This window comes from Muntiacus reevesi, chromosome 2 (assembly GCF_963930625.1).
Source record: "Muntiacus reevesi chromosome 2, mMunRee1.1, whole genome shotgun sequence".
NCBI lineage: Eukaryota > Metazoa > Chordata > Mammalia > Artiodactyla > Cervidae > Muntiacus > Muntiacus reevesi.
The window spans coordinates 212,879,324-212,905,808 of NC_089250.1; the positions used below are offsets into that span (position 1 = coordinate 212,879,324).

Here is a 26,485-nt window from a genome sequence, read left to right on the forward strand (position 1 = left end):
GGGGAGCACAGAGAGGCAGACCTGCTGTGTATTTCTCAGGATGAATCAAAAAAGACACACGGCAATGTTCAATGCATTTGGCTGGGTGAAGGAAGGAAAGGGAGGGAATGACCCTAGGTATCCAGAGTAAACTGATAGCACCTTTGCACCAGGAAAACTCTTTGGCCAGAGCTTCACCTTGCTTTCTTTCCTTCTTTTTCTTTCTTTCACTCCTTCCTTCCTTTCTCCATGCTGTGCAGCTTGCAGGATCTTAGTTCTCTGACTAGGGATTGAACCTATGCCTTCTGCAGTGGAAGCTTGAAGTCCTAACCACTGGACCTCCAGGAAATTCCCAGGGCTTTGCCTTTAATTCTCAGCATTAGGAGGAGGTGATCCCCCTGGTAAAATGCCCCAACTTCTGTTCTGGAGATTAAGGGTAGAGGTGTGACTGTCCGGGGACCCACGCTCACTTATTTTTAATCCACCCCTCACTCCTTGCCTGGCTACTGTCATTGGCCATGGGGTCAGGACAAGGTCAGACATAGGCCTGGGCTAGAAAAGAGAGGTATTCTCAGTGATCTGGCCTCACAGAGAGGCTGGGTCAGCAAAGCTGGGACCTGCGGGGTATGGGAAGTGATGTCCAGATCCGGCCAGATTTAGGGGCCTGGCTGGGCCTGAGTGCCTCCTAGGTGAATGGTTTTGTTTGGTCATTACAATACCCAGTACCCAGAAAACAATGTATCATCTTTGAAAGATTTCAAGTCACTGATTAAAAAAAAAATTAGCCACATTTAAACAGGAAGGTGTCTTTTTGGCATTCTGCAGCAATCCCTGGAGATGAATTTCAAGTTTTTCCATCTTCTCGTCAGTTTAACTTTGGTTACTAGGCAACTGCTAAACTGACCAAAATATTGAATGTGATAACAAGTGCAGCCCTTACCTTTCATTATGAGAGCAAGTCTCGTATTTCCAGAGCTTTCAGATGATAATGCCAACCCTGAGTCCTGCTGTTCCAGGGCCAGGAAATTCAACACTGGCTCCCCTGAAGACAGCAGGGCCCAGGGGGGCTACATGGGACCAGAGCCACAGGAGACAGTGGTAGGAACCAGGGATGCAGTGGACGAGGAAAAGTTCAGATGATTATTATAGAAGTCTGTAGGCTCAGTGATGCACCTTCCCAAGGGGGCATGCTTTTTAAAAGATGAGATGAAAAACACAACCCGCTGGGTACCAAAATGTGATCAGGGCTCCTGGAGACGCGAAGCGCAGCCCTTGGTGCTGGCAGACTTGTCAGTGCTGGTCGAATCTTAGAACTCAACTGCTACCGAGTCTGTACAACTCACTCCTCACCAAGCTGCTGCTGCCCCCCTCCCTCCTCAACAACATGAATCCTACCAGACAAACTGCCCTCAACAAGTAACATGAAACTGCCCAGGAGTTAAGAAAGCAACTAGAAATGTTATCTGAAAAGTACAGTTATGGATTAGATGGCATGTGCTCTCATAGCAGGGCGGTCAACAATATTCCGAGGGGGTTTTTCCTTCTTTTTGTTTCGCAGGCTCAACTACCACGTCAGTGGGTTGGAGCTGGAGCCTGACATTAGTCTAAAATCATTTAGTTTCCGAAGTCCATAATAACTGCGCATTATTGTTTGCTCAGCAAAACTATTTATTATAAAGATTACGTTCTCTCACCTTTTTATGAGCTGACAAAACAGCTTTCACTGAACTATTAACCGGAGCAGCATTGTGCTCTGCTCTGGCTTCAGACTGCAGATCATTTCAGCCGGGCCTGGAATATGCAGTTTCATTCAATCAGTTCCCCACAGATCATTCCAGGGTAGTCTCTGGGCTGGCACATGATTTTTTATGAGGAACTTGAAAGGACACAGTCAAGGCCGACGGCAGGGAAATCGTATCCACGATGGAAACGCTGTGTTTCCTTTCACACTAGTCTCCCGAGTGCTGAGGGATGGCACCAGGGCAAGGGTGGAGCATATTTCAATCCCAAACAATCCTGTGACTTCAGGAGCTATTTAAGCAAAATACATCTACAAAGCAGTTGAAAAAGCGTCTGGGGCGAACTTCAAAGGTCAGTGTATTTTCTTGGACCCAGGTCAAGAGCCTCAATTCTAGATTGTAAAGCTCTTAGGCATCAAAAGAAGAAATATTTGGAACTTCCCTGGCAGTCGGGGGGTTAGGACCCTTTGATTTCGCTGCAGAGCGCATGGTTCGATCCCTGGTGGGGGAACTAAGATCTTGCAAGCTGTGTGGTGCAGTCAAAAAAACAAAACAATAAAAGAAAAACAAAAGAGGAAGAAATATCTAAAGATCCATTCTCCCTGCTTTGAAAACAAGCAAAAAGTTCCAGTATGCTTGGTAAAGTGAATGCCTGCCCTACCCACTGGACGCTATGTCTGCCACCTGGGCCATCAGGAGGGCGAGTCAGTCTCCAGACCTGGCTCCCAGCACAAAGGGGCAGAGGAGCCGGGAGGCAGGGCTTGCTGGACTGTGTGCAGAAAGAACTGGTGGGGAAACGAAGAGGAGGAGGAGCCAGAGGACCAGGGAGGAGGACGGTGTCTTGGCTATAGGGCTGGAATCACCTTGATGGGGGTTGAGGGTCCTCAGAAAAGGGGCCTCTTCCACCTGCACACGGGCACACAGATAGGACTTGGTCTCAGGAGAGGAAAGGCTGGTCTGAGTCCAGTGTGACAGGCGGGGCAAGGCTGCACAGGAAGAAGGTGGCACCAGCCTGAGGCCCAGGGGTGTGAGTGGAGGCGGGGCAGCTGGTCCTCAGTGATGCTTACAGAGCACCTACTATGTGCCACGTCCGATGGGGAAACAAACATCCCGGGTTGGCAGTGCACAGGGCGCTGACATTCGCCTTATTAGGACCACAGGGATGGACGCCGTACATCCCAGGAGTTCAAAGATGGGCAACCCTGTCACTGCCTGCTCAGGCAGGTGCAGGGAGGTGAAGACACCAGGGAATTTGGGTTCAGGGACAGCCCAGAAGGAGGGACAGCAGGCTTTGCAAACAGGAGAGAGACTCTTGGAGGAGAGGACCTCTGGTCTGCAACCTGAAGGAGGCAGAGAACAGTTGACAGAGGTAGGTAGGCACAACCAGACTGAACCTGACCACACAGGGTGGGAGTCCGGGAAGCTTCTGTTTCCATGGCAACCACCCCAACCACACCATGAGGCCAGCCTCTTCCTGCCCCTTCTATGCCTCCTATTTCTTTCTCTCATGACAGCAGAGCCCAGACACATAGCTAGAGTGACAGTGGGGACCCTTGCCTAATGTCAGATGGTAGCTGACATCACAGGTGATGCCTCCAATGGTTTACCATCAAAAGCTTTGCTCATTTTGGGCTTTAAATACAGGTGCTTGTATTTTGTTAATGCGACAGCCAACTGTTTGTATTCTATTAAGGCTTTTTAATAAAAGAAGGACACTGATTTTATTAAGTACCTTTTAAGCATTTATGAAGCTAATTAGAAGGTTCTTCTCTGACTCGCTGAAATGGTAAATTATACTGACAGTCACTTGCCCCCCATTTGGTTGTGGATATTATGCGCTTAACATGCTCCTGAGTTCTATTTGCTAATATTTTATTGAGTAATTTTCCCCATAAATATTTATAAGTGAGACTGGCTTCTGATTTCTTTTGTCTCATCTTTGTCAGGTAAACTCATATAAAGTACTTTGAAAGCATTTCCTTCTTTTTGTAGACAGAGTGAGCCATCACAGATTTGATGATATTCTCAAAAAATCTGAACCCACATTCCACCTATTGGTCTCCACATGTTGCCTGGCAGGCCAGCCCCTGGCCGCCTCCCGCTCCCAGGGGCAGAGATCACAGCCAGCCTGCCTTTGCGTGATGGACTCGGTGAGTTGCTCCCCAGCTCCCTCCCTCCCAGTGTCCTCTGGGCCAGGACCCCTGGGGGAGCCCACCTCTCATCAACACCTCGGCTCCTTTTCCAGTTTCATTTCCCGCTTGTCCGACCATCCAAAGAGGCCCAAGTGCACAACTGCTCCTTCGGAGCCGCCAAGCTGGGGTTGAGGCTTTAGTCTGCGAGTGACATGCATTCTGTGCACATTTCCTTTTGTGGCTCCATTGACAAATGCTCTTGTGGGTTCTCTAGCCTCATTCTGTTCCTTAGAGCCACCATGCTTGTCCGAACGGCTGTCCCCTCTGCTGAGCTCTGCACACTGCTGCTGTCACCATCCAGGCCTTGGCTGCAGGGCCCACTGTCCTCTGAGGGTCTCCTGGCAGCCCTGCTTCCCGTCATGTGCTCATTTATTTTTATTGCACTTATTTCTGCTTCTGAGTACCTTGTTCAGGTACTGATGGCTTGTTTATTCGCGGCCATGATCCCAGAGAACACAGAAGGCGCTCTCTAAATCCTGGCTGATGAATGACGCAGACCTACGACGCCTTCATTTCCTCGAGTCCACCCTGCATGTGACAGGCAACAACTCACTGGCTGGGATTCTAAAGAGCAGAAAGTGGAGGGCTGTTTTGCCAAGTTGTAAATATGACTTTCAAGGAAAGAGTCTGTAAGTCGTTTTGGCAGAAGGAAAATAATTAGTTTTTCTGACCACTTTTTGTAGTTCTTGAAAGAGGCGGCAAACACTCTCCCTGGACGAAGAAGCATCTACAGACCCAGGTTCATGGGAGCGTGAGCTGCCAGAGTGCAGGGCTGTTGGCTCATCTCCCTGTCGCTCCCTGTTGCTCCCCGTCCCCCCCCCGGGGCCCACAGAGCTGGAGACAAACAGCACTCGACATAGACTGACTGGGGAGGTGGGAGGAGAAAGCATCCTTTGTGGAAGGGTTTTCTTGACAACCCCCAGCTGTATGATGGGTCCTGTCTCTCATTTTCCACCCAGGTTAAGCCATCTCTGCTTTGGGGTGAAACTACCTGGCATCCATTCAAGCCCCCAGTCAAACGTGTCACCCCAGAGTGGATCCTCCTTCTCTGGTCAAGTCGAGGTCTGAGCAGAGAAACAGTTGTAGAGCTTGACCGCTACGTCAGACCTTCTGGAAATAGTGGTTTTTACTCTCGTTGCAAATAAAACCATATCGAGAGACAGTTAAATGGCCAGAAGGTCACCTCTGCTTGCTCAGAAATTAACCACAATTTGTTCCTTCTGATGACTGTTATATTTAAATGTCAGTGATACAAGTAATGATTAAAATCAATTTTGGTGAAGCCTCATCAATACCAAATGGGATGGAAATTTCCCTTTTGGCCCTACTATTTAACTGACTTGCTTACACAAAATAATTTAAATAAATCCTCCTTTAGTTTAATTTGAGTCACTCCCCGAAGTACAACCCGCTATGATCAGAAACTGCCTGTGACCATCACTGAGGCTCAGTCCTTGCAGGGTAGGGCCCCGGGGGCAGCCATGCCTGGAGAATTAGCTCACGAGACTGCTGCTCCTGAGGTTGTGGAAGCCTCTTGGGATAAGCATCTGGATTAACTTCAGATGCCTCTTGCCATTTCTCTCATGTTCTCTAAAACCGTGGCTCTAAAAGCCACGCGGAGCAGTCTGGTGTGAAAATCTTTTTCTTCCCTTAAATCAAGTGCCAGGGGTCACAAGTAGGATGGAGTGATGACACCTTGGGCTAGAGTCACCAGGATGTGGCTGGCATGGCAGGCAGACAGGCCGGACTCCCTCCCACTGCCTCCTGGTCCTTGACCTTGGGCAGATCTGGGAGCGTGACAGTCATCTGCCGGGGAGGAATAGTGAGGCCTTTGCGAAAGAAACTGGCACAGGATGAAAGAAGAATACTGATGGAGAGTAGAAAGAAAACTTCGCAAACCCACGCACACATTCATTATTATTGTTGTGCATGAAAATCAGGATCTTTCTTTTCTGGTCACAGCTAATTTTCGACACCCAAAACAACAGATTATAATCACAATTGCCTAGGAAGTAGGTTTTGCCCCTGAACTCCAGTCTAAATCTGATCAGACCTCTGGGTTCAACTACAAACTTGCAGGGATGAGAGGACAGAGGAACAAGCTAAACTACATCTGGGGAAACAAGATAGAGACTGTGGGAAACTCTTCAGGGCAAGTAAGCTGGTTTTTCTTTCAAACAGGTTGAAAGGAAAAGAAAAAGAGATGGATCAATAAAAATGAATGAGACTTAAAAGATATACCAACCAATTGCAATGTGTGGGTCTTAATTTGGATCCTGAGTCAAAACAACTTAAAAAATTTCATGTATGATGTTTAGGGGTAATTAGAAATTTAAGTATTGATGACATAAAGAAGTTAACTTTTGATGTGATAATAGGGTGTGTGCTCAGTTGCTCAGTTGTGTCTTGACTCTTTGTGGCCTCATGGACTGTAGCCCACCAGGCTCTTCTGTTCATGGAATTCTCCAGACAAGAATACTGGAGTGGTTTGCCATTTCCTCCTCCAGTAAATCTTTCTGACCCAAGGACTGAACCCGCATCCCTTGCATCTCCTGCACTGGCAGAAGGATTCTTTACAACTGCACCACCTATGATAGTAGTATGGTGGCTATATTAAAGAATAAGAGTCCTGAATGTGAGACTCTACAGGCCAAACCATCTAGAGGTGAAAGGAAAGGATTCTGGAAGGAGCTTCAACATAAAATGACAGTAAGGACAGGTGGGCCAGGAAAGCATGGTTGGAATTGTCCAGTAGGCACCTAGGGGTTCTGTCCTCTATTGTATGTCAGAAATTGAACATAATAACAAGTAAGCAAACAAACAAAATTATAAGGTGATTAAAAAAAGCATAGGCCATCACAGTAGTTTTGTGTCTCTCCATCATAACCTGTCAACTATAAAGTTGGTACGTAGGTTGTTGACCACTGTTGGCTCAGAAATGAGGTGACTAGAAGGCCCGTGCAGAGACAAGCAGGATGCTACAGAGTGGCCCCTGGGAAAGAATACAGATGAGGAGTACTTTGCTAGTTTTAGTCAAGTCAGTTACCTCTTAGTAACTCAGTTAACTCATCAAAGGGAAGGAAAAACGACGTGTATGAAAGGCACACCTCTGCAAGGAGAACGTGATTGAAAAATCATCCATGAGTATTTCTCTTTGAAACAGAGTAAGTGGATTCTGGAGGGGACACAGGAACCCCAACCTTCCTCCCTCCAGGAAAGGGGCTCCCAGCAGCTGCCTCCATGCGGGATCTGGAGGGAGCTGAGGCCGCCACCCTGAGCACCCGGTCCCCTGGGAGCTGGCTGGTTGCGGGAGTCTTGGGCAGAGGACATGGCCAGTGGGACTGTGGACCCATGTTGCTGCTTCTTTCCTCCAGATATTTAAGAAATAGGTCTTTTTGGTGGTTGGAGCATGGCCTGCCCCATGTGAGCTTTCATGCTTTCAGAGCCTCCTTTCAGATTTCATTTTCTGTTCCCTATTGGCTTGACCTGGAAGCACTCTGCCTTGGGCTGACAGGTGCCCCTGGTCCTGGGCATTGTACCATCTCCCGAGGGCACAGGGGACGTGCCACCACTTCAGATGAACAGGATCATGCTGCTTGGATTCCACAGGAGGGGAAACTGAGGGTGGGGGTGAGTGGTGACCAAGAAGCTCAAGGTCACAGAGGGCAGCAGTCTAGGGTAAGAACCCTGTGTTTATGTGGGAATGTGAGGGATTCTAATTACCCCCTTTCTCTCCTAAGTACTATGTGGTAGGAACTGTTAAGAGAAGGTTTGGTGGCAGAGAAGTTAAAACTCAGAACAAGGAAACCTCTCCAATTGCATTCTAGTTATTACGCTTAGCTCCCTTCCTCTCCAAGTCCAAGGCTGAGACGACTTCCTGGGACTTCTTGGGCCTACCTCGGGGCGCCGGGCTGTCCTCTGATCACATCCACACCCCGGGGCCTTCCGACCACACCTCCTGGTCCTTCAGAGCTGCTTGCAGAGCCTCCCCTCCACTGGTCTCTCCCCATCAATCCAGCACTTGGCTCACCTGTGGCTTCGGAGGCCCTGGTAGCATCTGTCCATGGCCCCCACCCCCTTAACTGCCCCGCACTTAAGGCAGCTGGTGGTTTGTCTCCTTCACCCCGCAGGGTCGGGAAGTGAAACTGGAGAACCAGGCAGCCGACGGCAGTGGCTCGTCCCGAGGAAAGACAGCATCCTTCCTCTTCCTCTCGCTGGCACCGAGAGTCTGCAATTCGGCAGCATAAGTGCCTTTTTTTAGGGCAACTTGAAAATGAATAATTCAGTGGTTCCTCTTCTACTTGTGAAGTGTTAGACAAACAATTCAGACGGGGCCAGACTTGCTGGCCCCACGAAGACCGTCCCTTCCCTTTGGTCTGACATCATCGGGTTTGGCCATGAATCTTTAAGAACACCCTCCATCCTGTCTAATCACTAAAATACCACAAAGGAAGTTCACGATACTTAGACATAAGGGAAAAAAATAGCAAGGTTAATTGCAACATAAAGTTTTCCCTCGTTGCCAAGCAAACAGTACATCAGGGCGTCACAGTGACACTGAACTCAGAAAGTCCTATGCGGGGAATGTCTTAGTCACGTCAGGTTATTGAGTTGTTGAGCTTTAAATCAAATCCAAGTCTTAAAGAAGCATCTTTCCCATGGAACTCTAAGCTTGAATTCCCAGGTTTTAATCTAAGAGCTTCACTGATTCTGTATCTTGTATTAAAGGCACCTGGAATACTTTTTGGAGGTCGGTGTGATGAAAATTTGAAGTTAAACAAACGAATGTCCTTTCTGGTTTTATTTGAGAATTCACATTTTGGAAGTGATTGCTATGGGACAAGCCAAACCCTCTTCCATATATTCATGGTTGGTTGGAAAACTTCAGTGGATAGAACTCCGAGGGCCCTCTGTTGGGAAGACACAGTCAGCAAATAACTGCCTTACAGCTCAGTTATGTGCGGTGACCACTGATGTACAATGTCACTGGGATTCTGGGCAGGAAACTGGATCCAGTCAGCTTTCCAAATGACAGGATAGGGCACTCCCTGGGTTTAACCCTTATGGAAGGACCCTGGATACCTTGAAAGTATATTTCTGAGTTTAGTAAAAGTTAAACAATGTGATGATAAGAATGTATCTATATTTGTGCCTTAGAATCTACCTAGCAAGCCTCAAGTTTGTGCAAAAATATTTACCATGTGACAGAGAATAAAGGATTCTTATCACTGTAGTTGATAATCCCACTGAGCAGCAAGTGCTTTGTGAAGGCAGTAGGAGAGCTTCATAAGTTAAAGTGTTAGTCACTCAGTCGTGTCCAACTCTTTGTGACCCAGTGGGCTGTAGCCTACCAGTCTCCTCTGTCCATGGGATTCTCCAGGCAAGAATACTGGAGTGGGCAGCCATTCCCTTCTCCAGGGAATCTTCCCGATCCAGGGATCGAACCCAGGTTTCCCGCATTGCAGGCAGATTGTTTACTGTCTGAGTCACCAGGGAAGCCCACGGTCCTTGGAAAATTGAAACAACTTTAAGGAAATCGCCAGCCAGAATGTGTAGGTTCAGTGTATTCTATGAAGGATTGGGTCTCACTGCAGAGGGAGGCGAGGCTAATGTAGCGAAGTATAACTTGCTGCTATGCTTGACATATAAGGTAATAGCAGTGCAGTATGGTAAGAGAATTTAAAACAAATATGTGGCTTTTAAAAGATTTCCAAAGGGTTCAACAGTTCGGCATTTGACACTGAATTTCGGTAAAAAGAGGGGGTCTGGAATAGGGCTGGCCTGGAGGACCCAAGACGTTCAGAGTCAATTGTGCTCTGTGGTCCATCTTCCTTAAATAGATCAGAAAGCTTATGACAGAGAAGACGGGAATTGGGGTAGGGTGGGGGGAAGAGTATTAAGAAAAAAGACAAATGTAAGGTAAGAGTTATACTGGTAAATGTAACCAGGCCAAATTCACCTATAGAAATAAAATATGTATTGAATGAAAACCCCAAGCCTAACAAAATGCAATAGAAACATACCTCAAAAGAGGAAAAGATTAACTAGACTTTTTCAAAAGGCTAGGGTAAGGTTTTAAAGCCATGCTAGCCAATATTATATGTAGCAAAATAACATTACAGAGAAAGAAGTCATACTTAAAGGTGTAGTCAATAACAAAACACAACAAGCTTGAACTTGTCTTAAATCACAAAGTAAGACAATCCATAAAATATGCAGTATAAAAATGGAAAGAAACACAATATATAGAAGCATTTTCCTACTAGAAAATGAACCACACCAAATGACACAGAAGAAGGGTTCCAGTCACATGGAATCTGAAACCCAGGTCACAGCTGAATTTAAATGGGAATCACAAGAGTGCGGGGTCTCAAACAGGACAGACATTTAAACCAAGAGCCTCCACTGCTCTCCACAGGCATATAAGAGAGATGCTCCTTTTAAAAAACAGCAATGAAAGAGAAGAATCAGGTATCCTGGTTGTCAGAAAAGCACACAAATTCACTACTTATAGGTAATATGGCTACATACTTGTCCAAAAGGATTCGTTAGAGCAAAAGAGCAGAGAACCCATGAACCAAGAATTCAGCAAAGCCCCACGTTTTTTGAAAAAGACAAAAAAAATGACACTTCCATGTACCAGTAATAAATATCTAGAAAATTAAATAAATGATTTCATCTACAACAGGGATATAAATATTAAACATATGGGAATTAAAATAACATGGCATAAATTAATCTATAGAAAATCAAATTACAAAATGCTAGTGGCAAAGAAAGCTAATGATGACATTTCTCATGTGCAGTTGTGTTAAAGAGAAATAAATATAAGTTTAGCTTCCAAGTTGATTTATAAAACTTGGTAAAATGACAAGATGCATATAGAAAAATTAGGTGACCCCAATAGCAGTAAACTTACTGTAGGTATCAAGATAGAAAATGAAACACTATTAAAACAGTTGGGTACTTATAAGAATGAAAAGTTGGATCAATGGAAAGAAATTTCAGACAGCAATCCAGAGACATATGTAATTATTTACATTTGATTTGTTCACCATTAAATACTGAAGGAAGGAATTATTGGGCAAGCTGAGAATCGGTATGAAGAATAATAAACAGACGCATACCTTACCTCATAGGCTATAATACATTCTGACAAGTTAAAGATACAATAAATCATAAAAAATAATAAGGAAATGGATTGGCAAGGAAATAATTTTCAATTATTGAAACCATGTTAAAAATGATTAATGACAAAGTTTATGGGATCTAGCTCATATATTTATATTACTTCTGGACAATGAAATCACTAAAACTCAAGAGAAGATCAATTAATAGGCATAAGTAATGATCAATGTGGGTGAGGAGCTAAGATCCAGAACACTAGCCACATTCACGATCATGGGTGATAAGGAAACACATGGAGAGTAAACCAGCCAACGGGCAAGTGCTGAGTTTTGTCCTAACAAATATCAAGTCAGGCATCTATGAGCATCCATGTAGCATGGTGGAGAGATGGTGGAACTGCTGCAGCCCAACCCTTATCTCCTGGATCAAACACAGAAGGTCTGAGACAAGTAGCGGGAGTTCCCCAGGCCAGGCACAGCTCCGGGTACACCCACCTCGGACACTGGGGCAGGGGGGAGGGGAGAGGGCCCGCAGCACTTGGTGCTGCTGTACCAAAGGCGTCCTTCCCCTGCAGAGGACACGCTGAAGAGCCTTGAAACAGCACCCTCTTTGCCCCAGTGGTCTCTTGATTTAGTAACGGGTCTAAGGACTACCGACATTTTGGGGACTTCCCTGGTGGTCCAGTGGTTAAGAATTCACCTTCCAATAGAGAGGATGTGGGTTCGACCCCTGGTTGGGGAACTAAGATTCCGCATGGCACAGGGCAACTAAGCCTGCATGCTGCAATGAAAGATCTCATTTGCTGAAACTAAGACACGAAGCAGTCAAAAGAAAATAATTAAAAAACCCCAAACTATTGATATTTAGAAGCAGTCATGGATCTAAACAGTATTCAAGGTATCTACAAGGACTGTGATGTGATGTGAAATTACTAGGATTTCTGCTTGCAACAAAGCGACAGACCTGCTCTTGTTCTGAGTTGTTGATTTGCAATGGAAGGAAATGCTACACTGCAGTCAGATTTAGTGAAAATTAAGATGTTTACATTCTGGATACAAATTCAAGACCCCCCAATTTTCTCCACGGAACAGGAGAGACCAGAACCCCCCTCACATGCTTGGAGAGGCTGGTGCAGATAAGTGTGGGTGCAGGAATGAGGCGTGGAGGGGCAGGCAATGTGCTTGTGGAGAAAGGCTGGTAACAGCGAACTGGGATGTGGGAGCTGGTGATCAGGGGAAAGGCCCACAATTCTACAGGGTGGGGTGGGGGTTTAGAGTTGGTGTGAAATGAGGCTATGAAGGCAGAGCTGTGTCACGAGGCATCGTGGATGCTATGGCATCATTTTTCAGTGGAGGCAAGAAAGAGCCATGTGTTTTCACCTGTATGTAGAATGAATAAATGTAACAAAACAGAAACAGACTCCAGATACAGAGAATAAAATAGTGACTCCAGAGGGAAAGTGGGTGGGTGGATTGGTGAACTAGGTGAAGCAGGGACAGAGAGGTACAAACTACCAGCTGTAAAATAAATGGGTCACAAGAATGTAATGTACAGCACTTTCAATACAGTTAATAATATAGTCAATAATACTGTAATAACTTTGTATGGTACATACAAAGCTATAAAATATTCAATCACTATGTAGTACATCTGAAACTATCCTTCAACTAAAAAAATATATAGAATTAAAAAAAGAGCCATGGAAAGATTTTAAGGAGGAGCCATACAGACAGGATCAGATTTATATTTTGGAAAGATACTTTTAACAGATACTTGGAGGGTTGGCAGCAGGGAGATTGGCTAGGGAGGGACTGAAGAAGGAAAGACAAGAGGTGAAAAGAACCCAGTTACTTCAGTGACAGTGGAGACCGAGACAGGAGGGATGCAGAAGGTCTTTGGGAGGTGGGACTGATACGGTGAGACAGCAGGGTCAAGAGGGAACCTGCATCTCTGGAATAAGGGAGGACCAAATATGCTCCAGGAAGGGGAAAAATGGAAGGGAAGCTGCCTGCAGGCAAGAAGGAAGTCAGAAGGGACCATGAGTTCACTTGAGCCTGAGAGGCCTATGTCTAGTAAGGAGTTGGAGCTTTCTCTTTGGGTATTAAATTTTCTCTTATTGATTTCTAAGGGTTCTTTATATACACAGCATACCTTGAAGATAGTGCTGGCTTGGTTCCAGACTATCCCCATAAAGCAAATACTGCAATAAAGTAAGTCATGTCAATTTTTAGGTTCCTCAAGTGTATATAAAAGTTCTGTTTACACTAGAATATAGTCTATTACATGTGAAATAGCATTATGTCTTTTAAAAAAATGTATATGCCTTAATTAAAAAAAATTTAATACTAAAAAATGCTAATCATCACCTCAGCCTTCAGTGAGTCGTAATACTTTTGCAATGGTAACCTCAAAGATCGCTGATCTCAGATCACCACGACAAATATAGCAACAGTGAAAAAGTCTGAAATACTGTGAGGATCACCAGCTTGTGACACACAGACACGAAGTAAGAGCAAATACTTTTGGAAAAAGGCACCAATGAGGTGTGCCTCTATATACATGTGTACACACACACACACACACACACACACACACACAGACTCTCTCTCCTTGTCATGCACAATGCAATTATTTTGCCGCTTTACCTACCAGTCACTCGTCAATCACCAGCAAAGCTGTGAAATGTCCTTTGCGAGCTCTACCTTTGGCATCACCCTTTGAAAGACTTTTTTCCCACCCCCACATTATATAAATATCCATCTAAAATTTCTCCTAGTGTTTTTATGACTTTGTTTTTCATATGTAAATATTTAAAACGTCGAGGCTTGACTCTGCACAGGGCTCTGCCCCATCTCCCATCCTCTGAGTGTTAGCCAGCTATTCTGGCACCGCTGATCGAAGGCTCCATTCCTTCTCTAACTCATTTAAGCTCAAGCCATTTTTATAGATAACTTCTAAAAATTTCCCCCTTTAATTTGGAAACTTTCAAAAATACTAGAAAGCTATCAGAAGAAAAGGCCAATCAACCATACGCCTCCACACAGAATTACCTACTTCACATAACTGGTCCTTTTCCCCTTATCAACAACAAATCCTAAGTTTCAAAGTACCCAGTGGCTTTCTGTGGAAAACAGAAGGATCCAATAATCTTTATGTTGCATAAATTCTATAGATTGGTGCTTTTTTTTTTCAGGGTAGAAAGATCACACAAACACATCAAAATGAAAATAGGCAAACTCTAAAAAAAAGATAAATGAAAAGCTAAAAATATATGCTTTCTCATGAAATTTCAAGATTACGCTCTGTTTCTGTGCCGGGGCTCTGTGGATAACATTCCAAACGCTATATAACTTTAATATTTTCTCCCAACTTTACCTTTAGGGAAATCGGAGGGCACACGTGCGGTCACGTGGGGGTTAATCCTCACTGATGCTGAAGGCCCTGAGTCTCTGCTCTGTTCAGCAGAGCATGAAATCTCAAAGCTCAGGAGAGCAATGTGGCCAGGCTGCCAGAGTGATGCCATAAAGTTCTGCATTAAAAATTCATACTGCAGGCTCGCCTCAGAGCTCAGCTCTGGCTGAAAGGAGAGCTGGCGGGGGGTGGAAAGGGGGGAATACGAGACACCCCACTGTCTTTCTGGCAATTGGAGACATTCCTCAACAACAGCACCTCAGGAAGAGAATGAAAGGGCAAACAAGCCGTGAAGGAAATCAATGAGTTCAATTATCTGGCTATCCCTCGGTTTCCTATAGGAAACTTCTCATTCTGAAGGCTGGTTCCCCAGAGTTTCTTTTTTTTTTTTTTTTCCAAAGTTTCTTTTAACGATATCCCAGAACAGGAGCCCCAGGCGTCCGTGCTTATGCCCAGATGCCTGGCACCTCTCTTAATTTGTTTTATATCTGTCCAGGGGCCCCCAAATTCTCCAGGCCATGTGGAAACAGGTCTCTGCTGAACTCTCCGAGTTGCCCCTGACATGTGGCCAGAGGGAACCATATTGTTCTTGCTTTAGAAGGTGGGTCCTGCACACACGTGGCATGTGGATTTTGGAAGGCAGTTATTCTGTGGTTATTAACCTCCAGAGGTTAAAGGCACTAACGGCCCCTCAATTACCTGAACTCAGAACTTTTTGCCGCCAGTGTTAGCAGCACCCAAGGGGAATTAGTTGAGATTTTAAATTCAGAGTCTCTTAGGATGATGACACAACATGAAAACAGGGCACCTCACCCAACACCTGCAGCTGCAAATAGACAGGGGTCTTGTGATGCAGACGGACTGGCCTGATTTTCACAAGTCAAGCATGGAAGGTGCTGGGGGTCCTTAGGGTTGGAAGAGATCTGACGGTGGGGGAAGTGAACCAACGTTTTGCAAATGGGCCAGGCAGGGTGCCTGGCAGCCATTTGCTGATGGCGTGCATGCAGATGCTGCACCAGGCCTCCCTTCACTCAGGAAGAAACTAAGGCCAGAGTAAGGAAACTGAGTGCCCTGCCCAGGGTCTCTGTACTCACAGCACCAGGAATCAAACTCTGTAATGACCTTGAGACCCGGGCTCTTTCCCTGACCCTCATGCTGCCCCCCACATCCTAGGGAGCCCCTTCCCTGAAAGCCACCCTGCAGACAGGCTGCACAGGCCCAGCTGGGGGAGCACGGGAGAGCTTTGGGGAAGGAGCTGGGTGATCAAGTTCAAGGAGCTGAGAAATGGGCAGGCCCTTCAAGTCTGCCTGAGCTCTGGTCCAATCTTCCTGTTTTGCTACTGAGGACCCTGCTGCTGCCCAGGGAGGGAGCTGTGCTGGCCACACCCGGTGACAGAGCTGCGACCTGACCCAGGATCTCCTGACTCTGGGCCCAGCACCTTTCACTGTGCACCAATCAGGGGGAGGCTGGGGCGTCTGTAAGTGTCACCAGACAGTAGCCTGGTAACGGGGTCCTCAGAGAATTCTGGTCTGATGATGCCATAGGGAAGCCTCTGAACGATGCCACAGCCACTGGCAGAACGTAAAGGCCCCCAAAGACAGAGCAAGTGTGAAGCTTCCTAGTTACAGCCTGCACAGCAAAGAGGGCAATGTGACAAACCAGGCCCCCAAACAAGAGGGAACTCAATGGGTGACAGTCTCCTGGGGCGTCTACTGATGGGAGGTCATGCAGCATGCATCACGTTTCTGAACAACAGGTAACGACAAGAAAGACATATTTACATGGCAAGGAAAAAACAACCACCACCTAGAAATGAAAACCTTGTACCAGTCTGATACCATTTGTGAATAGTAAAAGAAAAAAAAAAATAAGAGTATCATGTAGAAAAAATATTGGAATAAAATATGCCAAAATGTTAAAACAGTTATCTGGGGACTTCCCTGGTGGTCCAGTGGTTAAGAATCTGCCTTCCAATGCAGGGGATGTGGGTTGGATCCCTGGACGGGGAACTAAGATCCCACAGGCCTCAGAGGAATGAAGCCTGAGTGCCATAATTAGAGAGCCCTTGAGTTGCAAAAAAGACCCAGTACAGTCAGAAATAAACCAAAGAAACAAAAACCCATAACAACAAAACCCAGTTATCCATGTGTTGTGGGATAATGAGTGATGACCTAGTTTTAAAAATCTACTAGAATTTTCTAAATTTCATACAATAAACATGTGTGACTTTCATGAATTTTAAGAATCATAAATGTCATATAAAAGGAATTAGCTTTCATTGATTTGGGGCAATTCCAGGGAAGAATGGTTTCTCACTTTCTCCAGGCTTCTTGCTTCTCCTTTCAAAGGGCCCTTGCCTGGTCAGGGCCCTTCTTCCCTTCATATCGGAAGCTAAGGAGATAAGCAGTGTCATGACGACCTGCATGGCTGTGGGTCTCCTCTGCAGCCAGGGACTCCTGGGTGGGGGGTGGGGTAGAGGTCAGAAATTAGTGGCTTTGGGAGGAGTTTCACTCAGGCAGAAGGCTGTGTGAATGGTCCAGACTGGCCTCCACTATCATTTTCCACTATCATATCTCCATGAGATACTTCAGAGGTTCAGGTGGCTCCTGCTTTCTTCCCAAATGCCAACAGCTTCTGTAGTTTGCTTTTCCTTCCAGAAAGCACATGGCCTTGCTGGTCAGACTGTCAGCACTGCCGAGACTGGTCCCTTGGCCTCGTCCATAATCCCCTGGTCTGCACAGTGAGGGCGCCCACAGAGTGATTCATTCAACAAGAGCCCTCAGTGTCGAGGATGCCAATGGGCATGTGGGGTGCAGGGACTCAGGTGGGCCCCTCCTCAGGCAGGTCAGGCGCGTTGGCCACCTCTGTGTGGTCCACAGGGATACACCCGTCCTCTTCCTCAAGCACTGCAGGCAGGAAGGCGCCCGTTATGATGCCCGGTTTGTGGCTCATCAAATGTGCTTTGATCTTCTACAAACGGATGTCTTCTCCAACAGCCTCTTACCCTTTTTCCTTTAGCCTCTAACAGTGAATTTGCCAAGACTGTCCTTTACAGTGAATCAGGAAAACTTCAAGGATCTCTAAAAAACCCCCCAGTTTTGTATAAAAGCATGCCGAACTCAGGTGATAGCTTACGCATCCTCTTCTCTACAATACCCCTCAAAGAATGCTGGATGAATATCATTACTACCTCTATCCTCATATGCATGTTTACACACACACATACCGGACAGCTCTATGTACATGTGTGTGGCACGTGTTTTTATGTACAGAGCGTGTGAGCCGCGTCTGTGTGCATATCACACCCGTAACTCCCCCTGCCCTCTTTACTCTGCAGTTATTGCACCTGGCACAATGCCTGCATTTCAACACAATGCTTTAAGATTAGCTGAAGGGAGGTAAAGAGTGCCAGTTCTCATTGATGCCATGTAATTTCTAGACCTGTCTAGAGTTCACGGAATAGGTGGAGAATGTCTGGCACTCAGAGGACTTTCTACCTGGGTTTGAGAATAGGAAGCCAGGCCCTTCCCTCTGCACTTCTTGGACTGGAAAAAGCTTCAGATCAGGGTTGTACTGCTTGGAGAAGGCAAAACAGATACAGTCAGTGCAAAAGCCAAGGAGGTACTCATGCAGGCATGGAAATTTAGGTGTGAAGCAAAATGCTTAGAGAGGAAAAATCACAGGAATTCTACAAAATGCACACACCCTTTTGCAGATAAGGTATAGGAAAAAAAAAAAAAAGCATCATTTGTTCCTGGCAAGTCTGATTTCTCTCTAAGGTTTAAAGGACAGGGGTTTCTTTATTCAAGTCCATCTCTTCAAAACCATCAAAGTAGCTGCTTCTCTATTTTTAGGGAAATTAATCTAACCAGGATAATTACAGCAACTTGTACTGGAAACTGATGACTCATCAAAAAGCCAGGAAATAGAAAATGTTACATTCTTCTTAAAGGTACAGCAGGGAGACTCTGTTTCCAGACACTGGGGTGGTCTTTTCAAATTCAGTTGGGGGAAGCAAAGTCTGTCTAATATGAGTATGCTGGCTACTCAGCCCTACCTGGCTCAGTTTCCTGAGTCTTACCTGTGGAACTGTAAAAAAATAAATAAATAAAATGGAAATCAGTCTGTGAGGGTAAATACATCGGGGCTCATGGAGAGGGAGAGAAGATGGAAAACCCTTCAATAAGACCCATCACCCAGCAAGTGGCAGGTGGGTAACACTGCTCTCTGAAGGAGCACAAAAAGAGACTTTCCAGGTTAGGGTGGGAAAGTGCAAAGGGCACTGGATTTTGAGTCCAAAGGTCTGGATTTGGGCCAGACTCTATGTTCCCAGGGCATTTTCCTTGTCTATAAAATGAGTGCAACAGACACATCCTCCATGACTGTTGGAGCATGCAAGAAGGCACCATGACTTAGTCCAGAGTGATCCGGACGTGTGGACGCGCTCCACCCCTCGCCTTTCACTGCACACTGGCTGCACTTATTAACTGCGGAATCATGTCTTCAACCCTGGGCATCCTCATGTGTTCAAACATTTCAGGTCCCCTTCGTGCCCACTGCTGGGACACAGGAATCCCCTCCCTCCACAGTGTGGGGTGTGGAGTACAGGTTCCCCTAAGCAATTTCAATAAAGCCCTAAATCAAGCTTGCCTGGGCAAGTTTTTCTGCTGTCTCAGAGCATATTGCACTTTGTGATTACACACTGGTTGTATACGCACAATAAAGAGAAAATACGCTAAAATGATCCCAATTGAAGTTCTTCAGAGATGTCTCTTTCGTAATGAACTGTGTAAGCATGTGTGCATACAATTTGGTTCTTTCGAAAAAGCATATAGGCAAGAAATACAACGTGAGTAACCTTAAGAAATATGAATTTTACTGGCAGGAAAGGTTGGGAGGTGCAAATTCTCCTCAGACTAACATTAGCTATAGAAAAAAAAAATGCAGCATTTCAGTGCGATTCAATATTTCCTTTCATCGGAAGGCTCAGAGCCTCCGCCCACAAGTCAGGAGGAATTTAACAAGCTGATTGTGTGTGTTAACAACTGAAGTTCCTTGGGGACAGAGCAAAGAGGTGGCCGTGGACTTGAGCGAAAATGGGACTTTCAGCAGATTCGCCCAGAAAGTTGGTATCTCGGCTGGAGGGTAACATTCTTCCCGCCATGGGCAGTGGCCATCTAAGCCCAACCACAAGCGAACAGCTGCACAGGACAGGGGTGGAGTTGGGGCGGGGGAGCTGTCCAGATCTTTCTCCTGGGGCCCAAGAAGCTGTCTCCCCTCCTCCAAGGCCATCCCAGGGAGCCACTGAAATCTTACCCAACCTGCTTGACATTGCTAGAATCCCCACGTTAATGTCAGCTGGGGTGCTAAATCTCTATTTGCTAAGAGAAGGCAGAAGATCTGTACACAGCCTGACCAGCTGAGGAGGAGGTACTTTTTTCACTTAAAAAAAAAAAAAGCAGAGAAATAATTCATTTATTTAACCCAGAAACAGTTATAATCTGAAACCCTGCAATCCTCTTACACAACAACTGTTTTGGCAAGCCCCCCGATGTTCCAACAAATATTAAACTGTGCTTGCCATTTGTCTAAGGAATCTTGCATTAATAAACATGAAGAAGAACACTTTTACCTCCCACTCTCAATGACAGGACAAAACAAAGACCAGCTGTATTCATCAATGAAGCCTTGTTCTGCACATAAAGGCTAATTACATTTCGCTTCAAGCCTACACATGGAAAACTTTCCTGCTGCTGTCCCCGCCGCAGCCAGCGGGCCGGCCCAGCTGACGCAGGCCGACGGCTGCAACCAGTCAGCAGGAGCTCCCGACAGCCTTGCTGCCTCCGACCTGTGGGCTTCGGTCCCCAGTGGGGGCGGCGAGGGATGGTCATCCCAGTGAGATCCTCCCAGGGAGGGAGAGGCAACATGTACTCTTCAGACGTTCTGGGGACATGATGCCATTCAGGCCAGTCTTTCCCAAGACCCGTAACTTCAGAAACACACACACACCAAGCTCAGGGCAAGCTTGTCGGTAACAGCCTCTGTTTGCTGACAACAGAAGAGCTGACAGCTGTCACCATGCTGGGAGCTGTGGGCATAACTCCTCATTACCCTCCACTGCCACCCAGAGTTCTGACTGCTATTCTGCCCATTTTACAGGTGAGGAAAGAGAGGCACAGAAATCAAGCAGCTTATCTAAGAACACATAGGGCAGGGACAGTGGACCCGCCACCCCTCCTCGCCATGACCCACTCAAAGCCCATGTTCCATGATACCTCCCCCACCCACTTCCTGTTCTGCATTTTCTGTCAACACTTTAAAAAAAAAAGTTGTTTTGGCCTTGCTGCTCAGCATGTAGGATCTCAGTTCCCCGACCAGGTTGATCAAACCTGTGCCCCCTCAAGTGGAAGTGTGGAGTCTTAATCACTGGACTGCCAGGGAAGTTTTTTAAGAAAACTTTTTAAGAATTTCTCCTTTGAGAAGGGAGAAAATACATTGTTTTGAAATGTTTTAAGACCACTTGTGAGGAGCTTGGGCTCTGGTTGGCTTCTACTGGTAAGTATTAGACTAGATGGAAAGTTGTCTAGTCAAACACAGGACAAGTAAGTCAGGCCGGAAGCAGACAGTAGAATGACAGACCTTTCCCAGAAAATGAAAAGGGAGGGAAATGAGAGGTGGAGCGTGGCGGGGGGCGGCTCTGTGTGGGAGCTCTAAGACTGAAGCGATTGTTTCTGAAGTTAAAAGAAAGTAGCAATTATTATCTCAGGCCATTCTCTACATTTTTTATGGATTATTTCCTCTGGGAATCATCTACACTAGGGTTGGGCCCTCAGCTGCCCTGTGTTAGACGCTTGATTCTATTAATATTTAGAATTGCTAACCTCTATCTGGGGCTTCCCTGGTGGTTAACCGGTAAAGAACCTGCCTGCAATGTGGGAGACTTGGGTTTGATCCCTGGGTCGGGAAGATCCCGTGGAGAAGAGAATGGCTACCCACTCCAGTGTTCTTGCCTGGAGAATTCCATGGACAGAAGCTACAGTCCATGGGGTCACAAAAAGTTGAACAGGGCTGACCCCCTTCTGATTCTCTGTCCAGCCCCGGTGCCCACTATGCCCACCTGCCCAGCAGATCAGCCTGATGGAGCTCCAGGCTTGTCCCCCAGGTGACTGGCCTTGCTGCCTGGTGTTATCACAGACGGAGCTCCTTTGCCTCCAGCAACCCCTGACTCCAGCACACCTTTGTGCCTCAAATCACAGGTCACCGCCTACAGGAAGGCCTCCTTGACAGCCTTTCCTTTGGCTCCAGCTGGGTGGGGCCTGTACTGGAGACCCACTATCCCCCTAACCAGCTCCCTCTCCCCCTGGTCCTCCCCTGGCAGTGGGGAGTCCTGGCCAGGGCCCAGAGGAGGGTAAGGTCAGGGGTTGCTGGTACTGCCCTGGAGCCCTGTCCCCTCCCAATACAGGCAGAGTGAGGCCTGGCCAGTGCTTGCTCAGGGTGCCGGGATGCAGCTGGTCCTCCCTGTCCCTGTGGCGCCCATGTTAAACTCCCTCCTGACTGTCCTAGCTGGAAGGGGGTGTCTGTCTTCTGTGGACACCCCGATGTTGCAGATGCTATGCTAATGTCCCCCCGACAGCAGGGATCGCGCTTGACTGCAATGACTTTTCTCCCTGATCCTCCCTGAAGGCCTCCGGGAACGTCAGTAGAGCTGACGGTGGATCTGGGTTGTGCCCATCTGGCTTGCCCTCTCTGCGCCCAGGTACACGCCACACCCCTGCCTCCCAACTCGTCTGAGGAGACGAGGGTTTCCTGCTACGATCACAGGCGGGGACGCACCCTGAGAGCACCTGTGGCCCCGTCAGCAGGTGGTAACAACAGCCGCAGTTTGGAGGCAAAGCATTTTACATGACAGAATAACAGACTCCATGTTTTTTTATTCTATCCTCCATTTACTCTAGTTCAATGAAAAAGCAGAAGTAATGTGTGGATTTTCACTTATCTGTATTTTTTGGGGGAAAAAAAAAGGTTTTTGGCCTCAGGATACACTGATATGATGGGAAGTAGTCTAGAGATGATTCTCCCTGAGCCTCCATCAACTACTGCCATTTATCAGAGATCAGCGGGCTCTGATTAGTTCAAGGAGAGGTCCAGGGTCAGGAGGACCGGCCTCTGGTGTTCTCCTGGGTGGCCTTGCTGATTCAGGTGAACTGAGATTTAACAATCTTACCATCAAATGATGCAGTTAGCTGCTAAGGAATGGACTCATGCTGGTTCCCTGCATCTACGAACAGTAACTTAAGGCAACACTGAGGACTGAAAATTACCCTGTCATCTCAGGAGGCACCTCTGCCCCTTCCCAGGGAGCAGACCACCTGGGAGGCTGGAATCATCCGTGAGCACTGCACCCCGGCTCCAAGCACAGCAAGGAAAGGCGAGGGATGCGGAGGAGGCGCCCTTCCTCCCTCCCCCCGGCCCCGGGCCGTCCCGGTCACCACCTTCCTGATATCCTACTTATGACCCAGCTAGCTGGCTGCCACTTGCTAAACAGATTTCACAATCATGACCCACAGTTTGGAAACCACGGGCTTAGATGGGCTTACTGGTCGGCTGTACAAAAGCTGCTGCTGCTTTAAGCCTACAGTACCTAGTATTCTCAGGAGGTCTCCCATCCAAGTACTAACCAGGCCCAGACCCTGCTTGGCTTCTGAGATCAGACAAGATAGGGTGCATTCAGGGTGGTATGGCTGGAGACAATAAAGTTTTTTAAGTGCATAACAAAGCAAACTTTGTTGACTGTAGATATGCAAGATGTATCTGTGCCTTTTCGAAAGAGGTGTGGTTTAACAAACATAAATTAACAAAAACTAAGCAAACAATCCAACATATCAGCCCCCAAAGTCCCTATGAATTTTGTCAGCAAGATGATGTGGATAAGAGTGAATGAATCAAGGAATAAGCAGAACATCTTCAGATTAAACTTTTAGAAAAGAAATGCTATAAACTAAGGTTAGAACTATGTATCAGGTAAAAGTATTATAATTTAAAAAGATCAAATTTACTGAGAAAAACAATCTATGTTGTAGAATAAAGTCTAAACAGAAATAGTAGAAAAACAAAGATGGCTGGCAGAAGAGGAAACCCAGGCATGGACACCTAGGAGGGCCAAGGGGACAGCAGTTTGTGTGGTGCCTCAGAGGATATGTTTGCAGGGGTGAGGAACTCTCAGGCTGTGGGCTCAGGGGGGAGGGCATGCTTGTGGCCCATCGACAGTGATGCCCAGGGCCAGAAGGATTAATACCAGAACTGCCAGTTTTCAAAGTGTAATTTTAAGGGTCACGGGACCTTAGAATCAGTCCTTTCTGTACCATCTGAAGTCACGTTTCGGCACACTAGGAGAAGAGGGTGGAGGGTGGAGTGTTCCACCAGGATTAGACATGCCAACACGTTGGCCAGAACCACCAACACTGACTGGGACGTTTTAGTCTCTGTGAGGAAGTTCTCTGCTCATGATTGAAATTGGTTCTGACCACCTGGCCCAGGTAGCTGGGCTCTTGAGGTCTCGAGCTGCTAAACAATCCAGGGCAAAGGTCACCCCACCCCCCCACCATGTGCCCTGAGAGCAGTTGGCCCAATAGCAACCTCTGAGGTCAAGGGTGAGGGTGATCGGACTGAGGAGTGCTGAGTACCAGGGCCCCACGTGGAGCAGGAGCAGGGGAGGAAGGTGGCGCTATTCAGAGCCACCCCCCAAAACCCACCAGTGCCCACTGACGCCTGGTGTGAGCACAGTAGGAGCTGAGTGTTACTGGAGACACAGCTGTTGGGGATGGAGTGGGGTGGGGTAGGGAGTGGTGGATGGGTGTCTGGGGGAGATGGGAGGAGCCTCCCAGGACAGGAAAAAGTAGTACAGATGCTAGCCTGGCATTTTCAGGGAACAATCTGTTGCTTCTTTATCTTTCTTGATTTATGTCAATGCCATTTCTTGCTTGCTGGCTGGCAACAGGGTACATGCAGTGGATCACTGATTCCCTCCTGACAAGACCTTTATTTGATATACCCGCCCAGAGATGTACACACCCCTACTTTGTGTCTGCAACGGACGCCCAGCACCATAACGTGGGCTTTGAACAGATACATCTGTGTGGCAGTGGAGGCTTTGGGCACGGGTAAAACGTGGTGCTATTGCCACAGACCAAGCTCCACAAAACATCCCAAGTATCACGTCTTCTCTGTGCTGACGCTTTCCCAAAATTTCTTAGAAAAAGGCACAGTGGTGATCCGGCTTCACAATAGTTAAGAAAAAAAGTGTCAGTTGGAAGGGCTGTCCTGAGAGCTCCAGACACAGCTAACTGTCACATCCTGGGTTTTAAACTTCTGCAAGGAAGTCACGGGAACGACACTCTGTTCTTTACAGCAGCTCAGAGGCCAAGTATCTTCTAAACCATGTACCACTTTGCAAAGTCAATCAACAAGCGGGCAAAGCAGGGAGATCTTTCATGGATTAGCAATACTGGGAGCAACCTGACCAAACACGCGGACAGAGGGAGATGGGCAGAGACTTACTTGGCAGTAATTTCTTCATCATATTTGGTTTTCAGGTCAAATAATTCTGTTTGAGTTTTTTCCAGGGCTGAAAGGCAGAGGACATAAAATCATGATATAAGATACTAATTGTTCCTATTAAATCAGAAAGAAAGAAAAATCATATTTTCATTTCAAAGGAGGCAAAGATTACAAAAGTATCGCAGAATGGAAAAGAACAATCCCCTTCCACTGCTGCTTCATTTCATCCCATGAGCCTCTAATTAGGTAAATTCCTGCTTTTAAATAAATTTCACTATTTAAAAAATATTTCCATATATAATTGTGTATATGTTTAAGTGTATATACATATATATATTTTATTTTTACCCACTCCATAAATTAAAAATATATAACATATGCATATTTTTACCCTACCCGCCACCCCCCCATAAATACCAACGGTAAAGAATCTGCCTGCAATGCAGGAGACCAGAGTTTGATCCCTGGGTTGGGAAGATCCCCTGGAGAAGGGAATGGCAACTCACTCCAGTATTCCTGCCTGGAGAATTCCATGGACAGAGGAGCCTGGTGAGAAACAGTCCATGGCGTCTCAAAGAGTAGGACATGACTGACTGAATAACACACATGCACTCGTAAACAGGATGATACAAACATCTTCTGAGATTTGCACTTTGCCCTGAGCAGAAGCATGGAAATCTCTCTATGCTGGGGTATGACAATGACAGTAACAATTTAGCTCCTGTACAGGGCTTGCCATGGGCCCGGGGCATCAGGATACCTTGAAGGGAAGGTGCTGGGTAAGTAGCTGGGACGTTCCAACTTCAGATAAATACCACCCAGCTGGCCTCCCAAGAGGCAATTACTTTCCCATCGATACTGAGAGCGTGATTTTTTTCCTATATTCTCACCAACATTGGATATTATCAATTAAAAACATTTTTTTGACAGTCTGACAGGCAAAACAATCTTTTGCTGATTTAATTGGCATTTCCCTGCCCGTTCAAAATTAACATTTTTTTTCATATGTGTATTGGCTGTGTGTTTCTTCTGTAAACTGCCTGTTTCCATCCTTAGCCCCTTGTTCTCCTGGACTATTCATCTATTCTTATTGACTTTCGGGTGATCTTTATATTTTGGGGATCTTACGGGTCTGAATTTGTTGTAATTATTTTCTCCACTGTCATTTTTTTTTAAAACTTGGATTATGAATTCTTCTGTTATTTTTCCACATTTAAATTAAATATATAGTCCCATTTCTCTTTCAAAACAAAAAGAAAAAAAGGCAAAAAGAAGTTTAAAGAAAAACCTGAGCATAGATTTTTGGGTACTTTTGCAGTTTTAAAGGTCTGCTATTACTGTTCTCCTTAACCTCACAGGGTAGAAATAATGGTTTTATCCCCCATTATCATTCCAAATGACAAGTCAGCCCTTGACAGTTTGGTGATTTAGATGAGTTTGTTGGAAAAAGAGCAGGAAGAAAGGATGATTCCTGGCAGT

The 26,485-nt window shown here is 46.3% G+C and overlaps 1 protein-coding gene and 1 pseudogene across 7 annotated transcripts in view; both read right to left on the minus strand.

Annotated features, from left to right (window-relative positions):
* The window catches only part of CUX1 (cut like homeobox 1), a 347,907-nt gene that overhangs the window by 105,242 nt on the left and 216,180 nt on the right, over positions 1-26,485 (minus strand). For all 7 annotated transcript variants that reach the window (XM_065924891.1, XM_065924889.1, XM_065924892.1 and 4 more), the window contains exon 8: positions 25,007-25,073. In XM_065924891.1, coding sequence (XP_065780963.1) covers positions 25,007-25,073 — 67 coding nt within the window. The remainder of the gene's footprint in view (positions 1-25,006; positions 25,074-26,485) is intronic.
* On the minus strand, positions 23,079-23,198 carry LOC136161917 (5S ribosomal RNA; annotated as a pseudogene).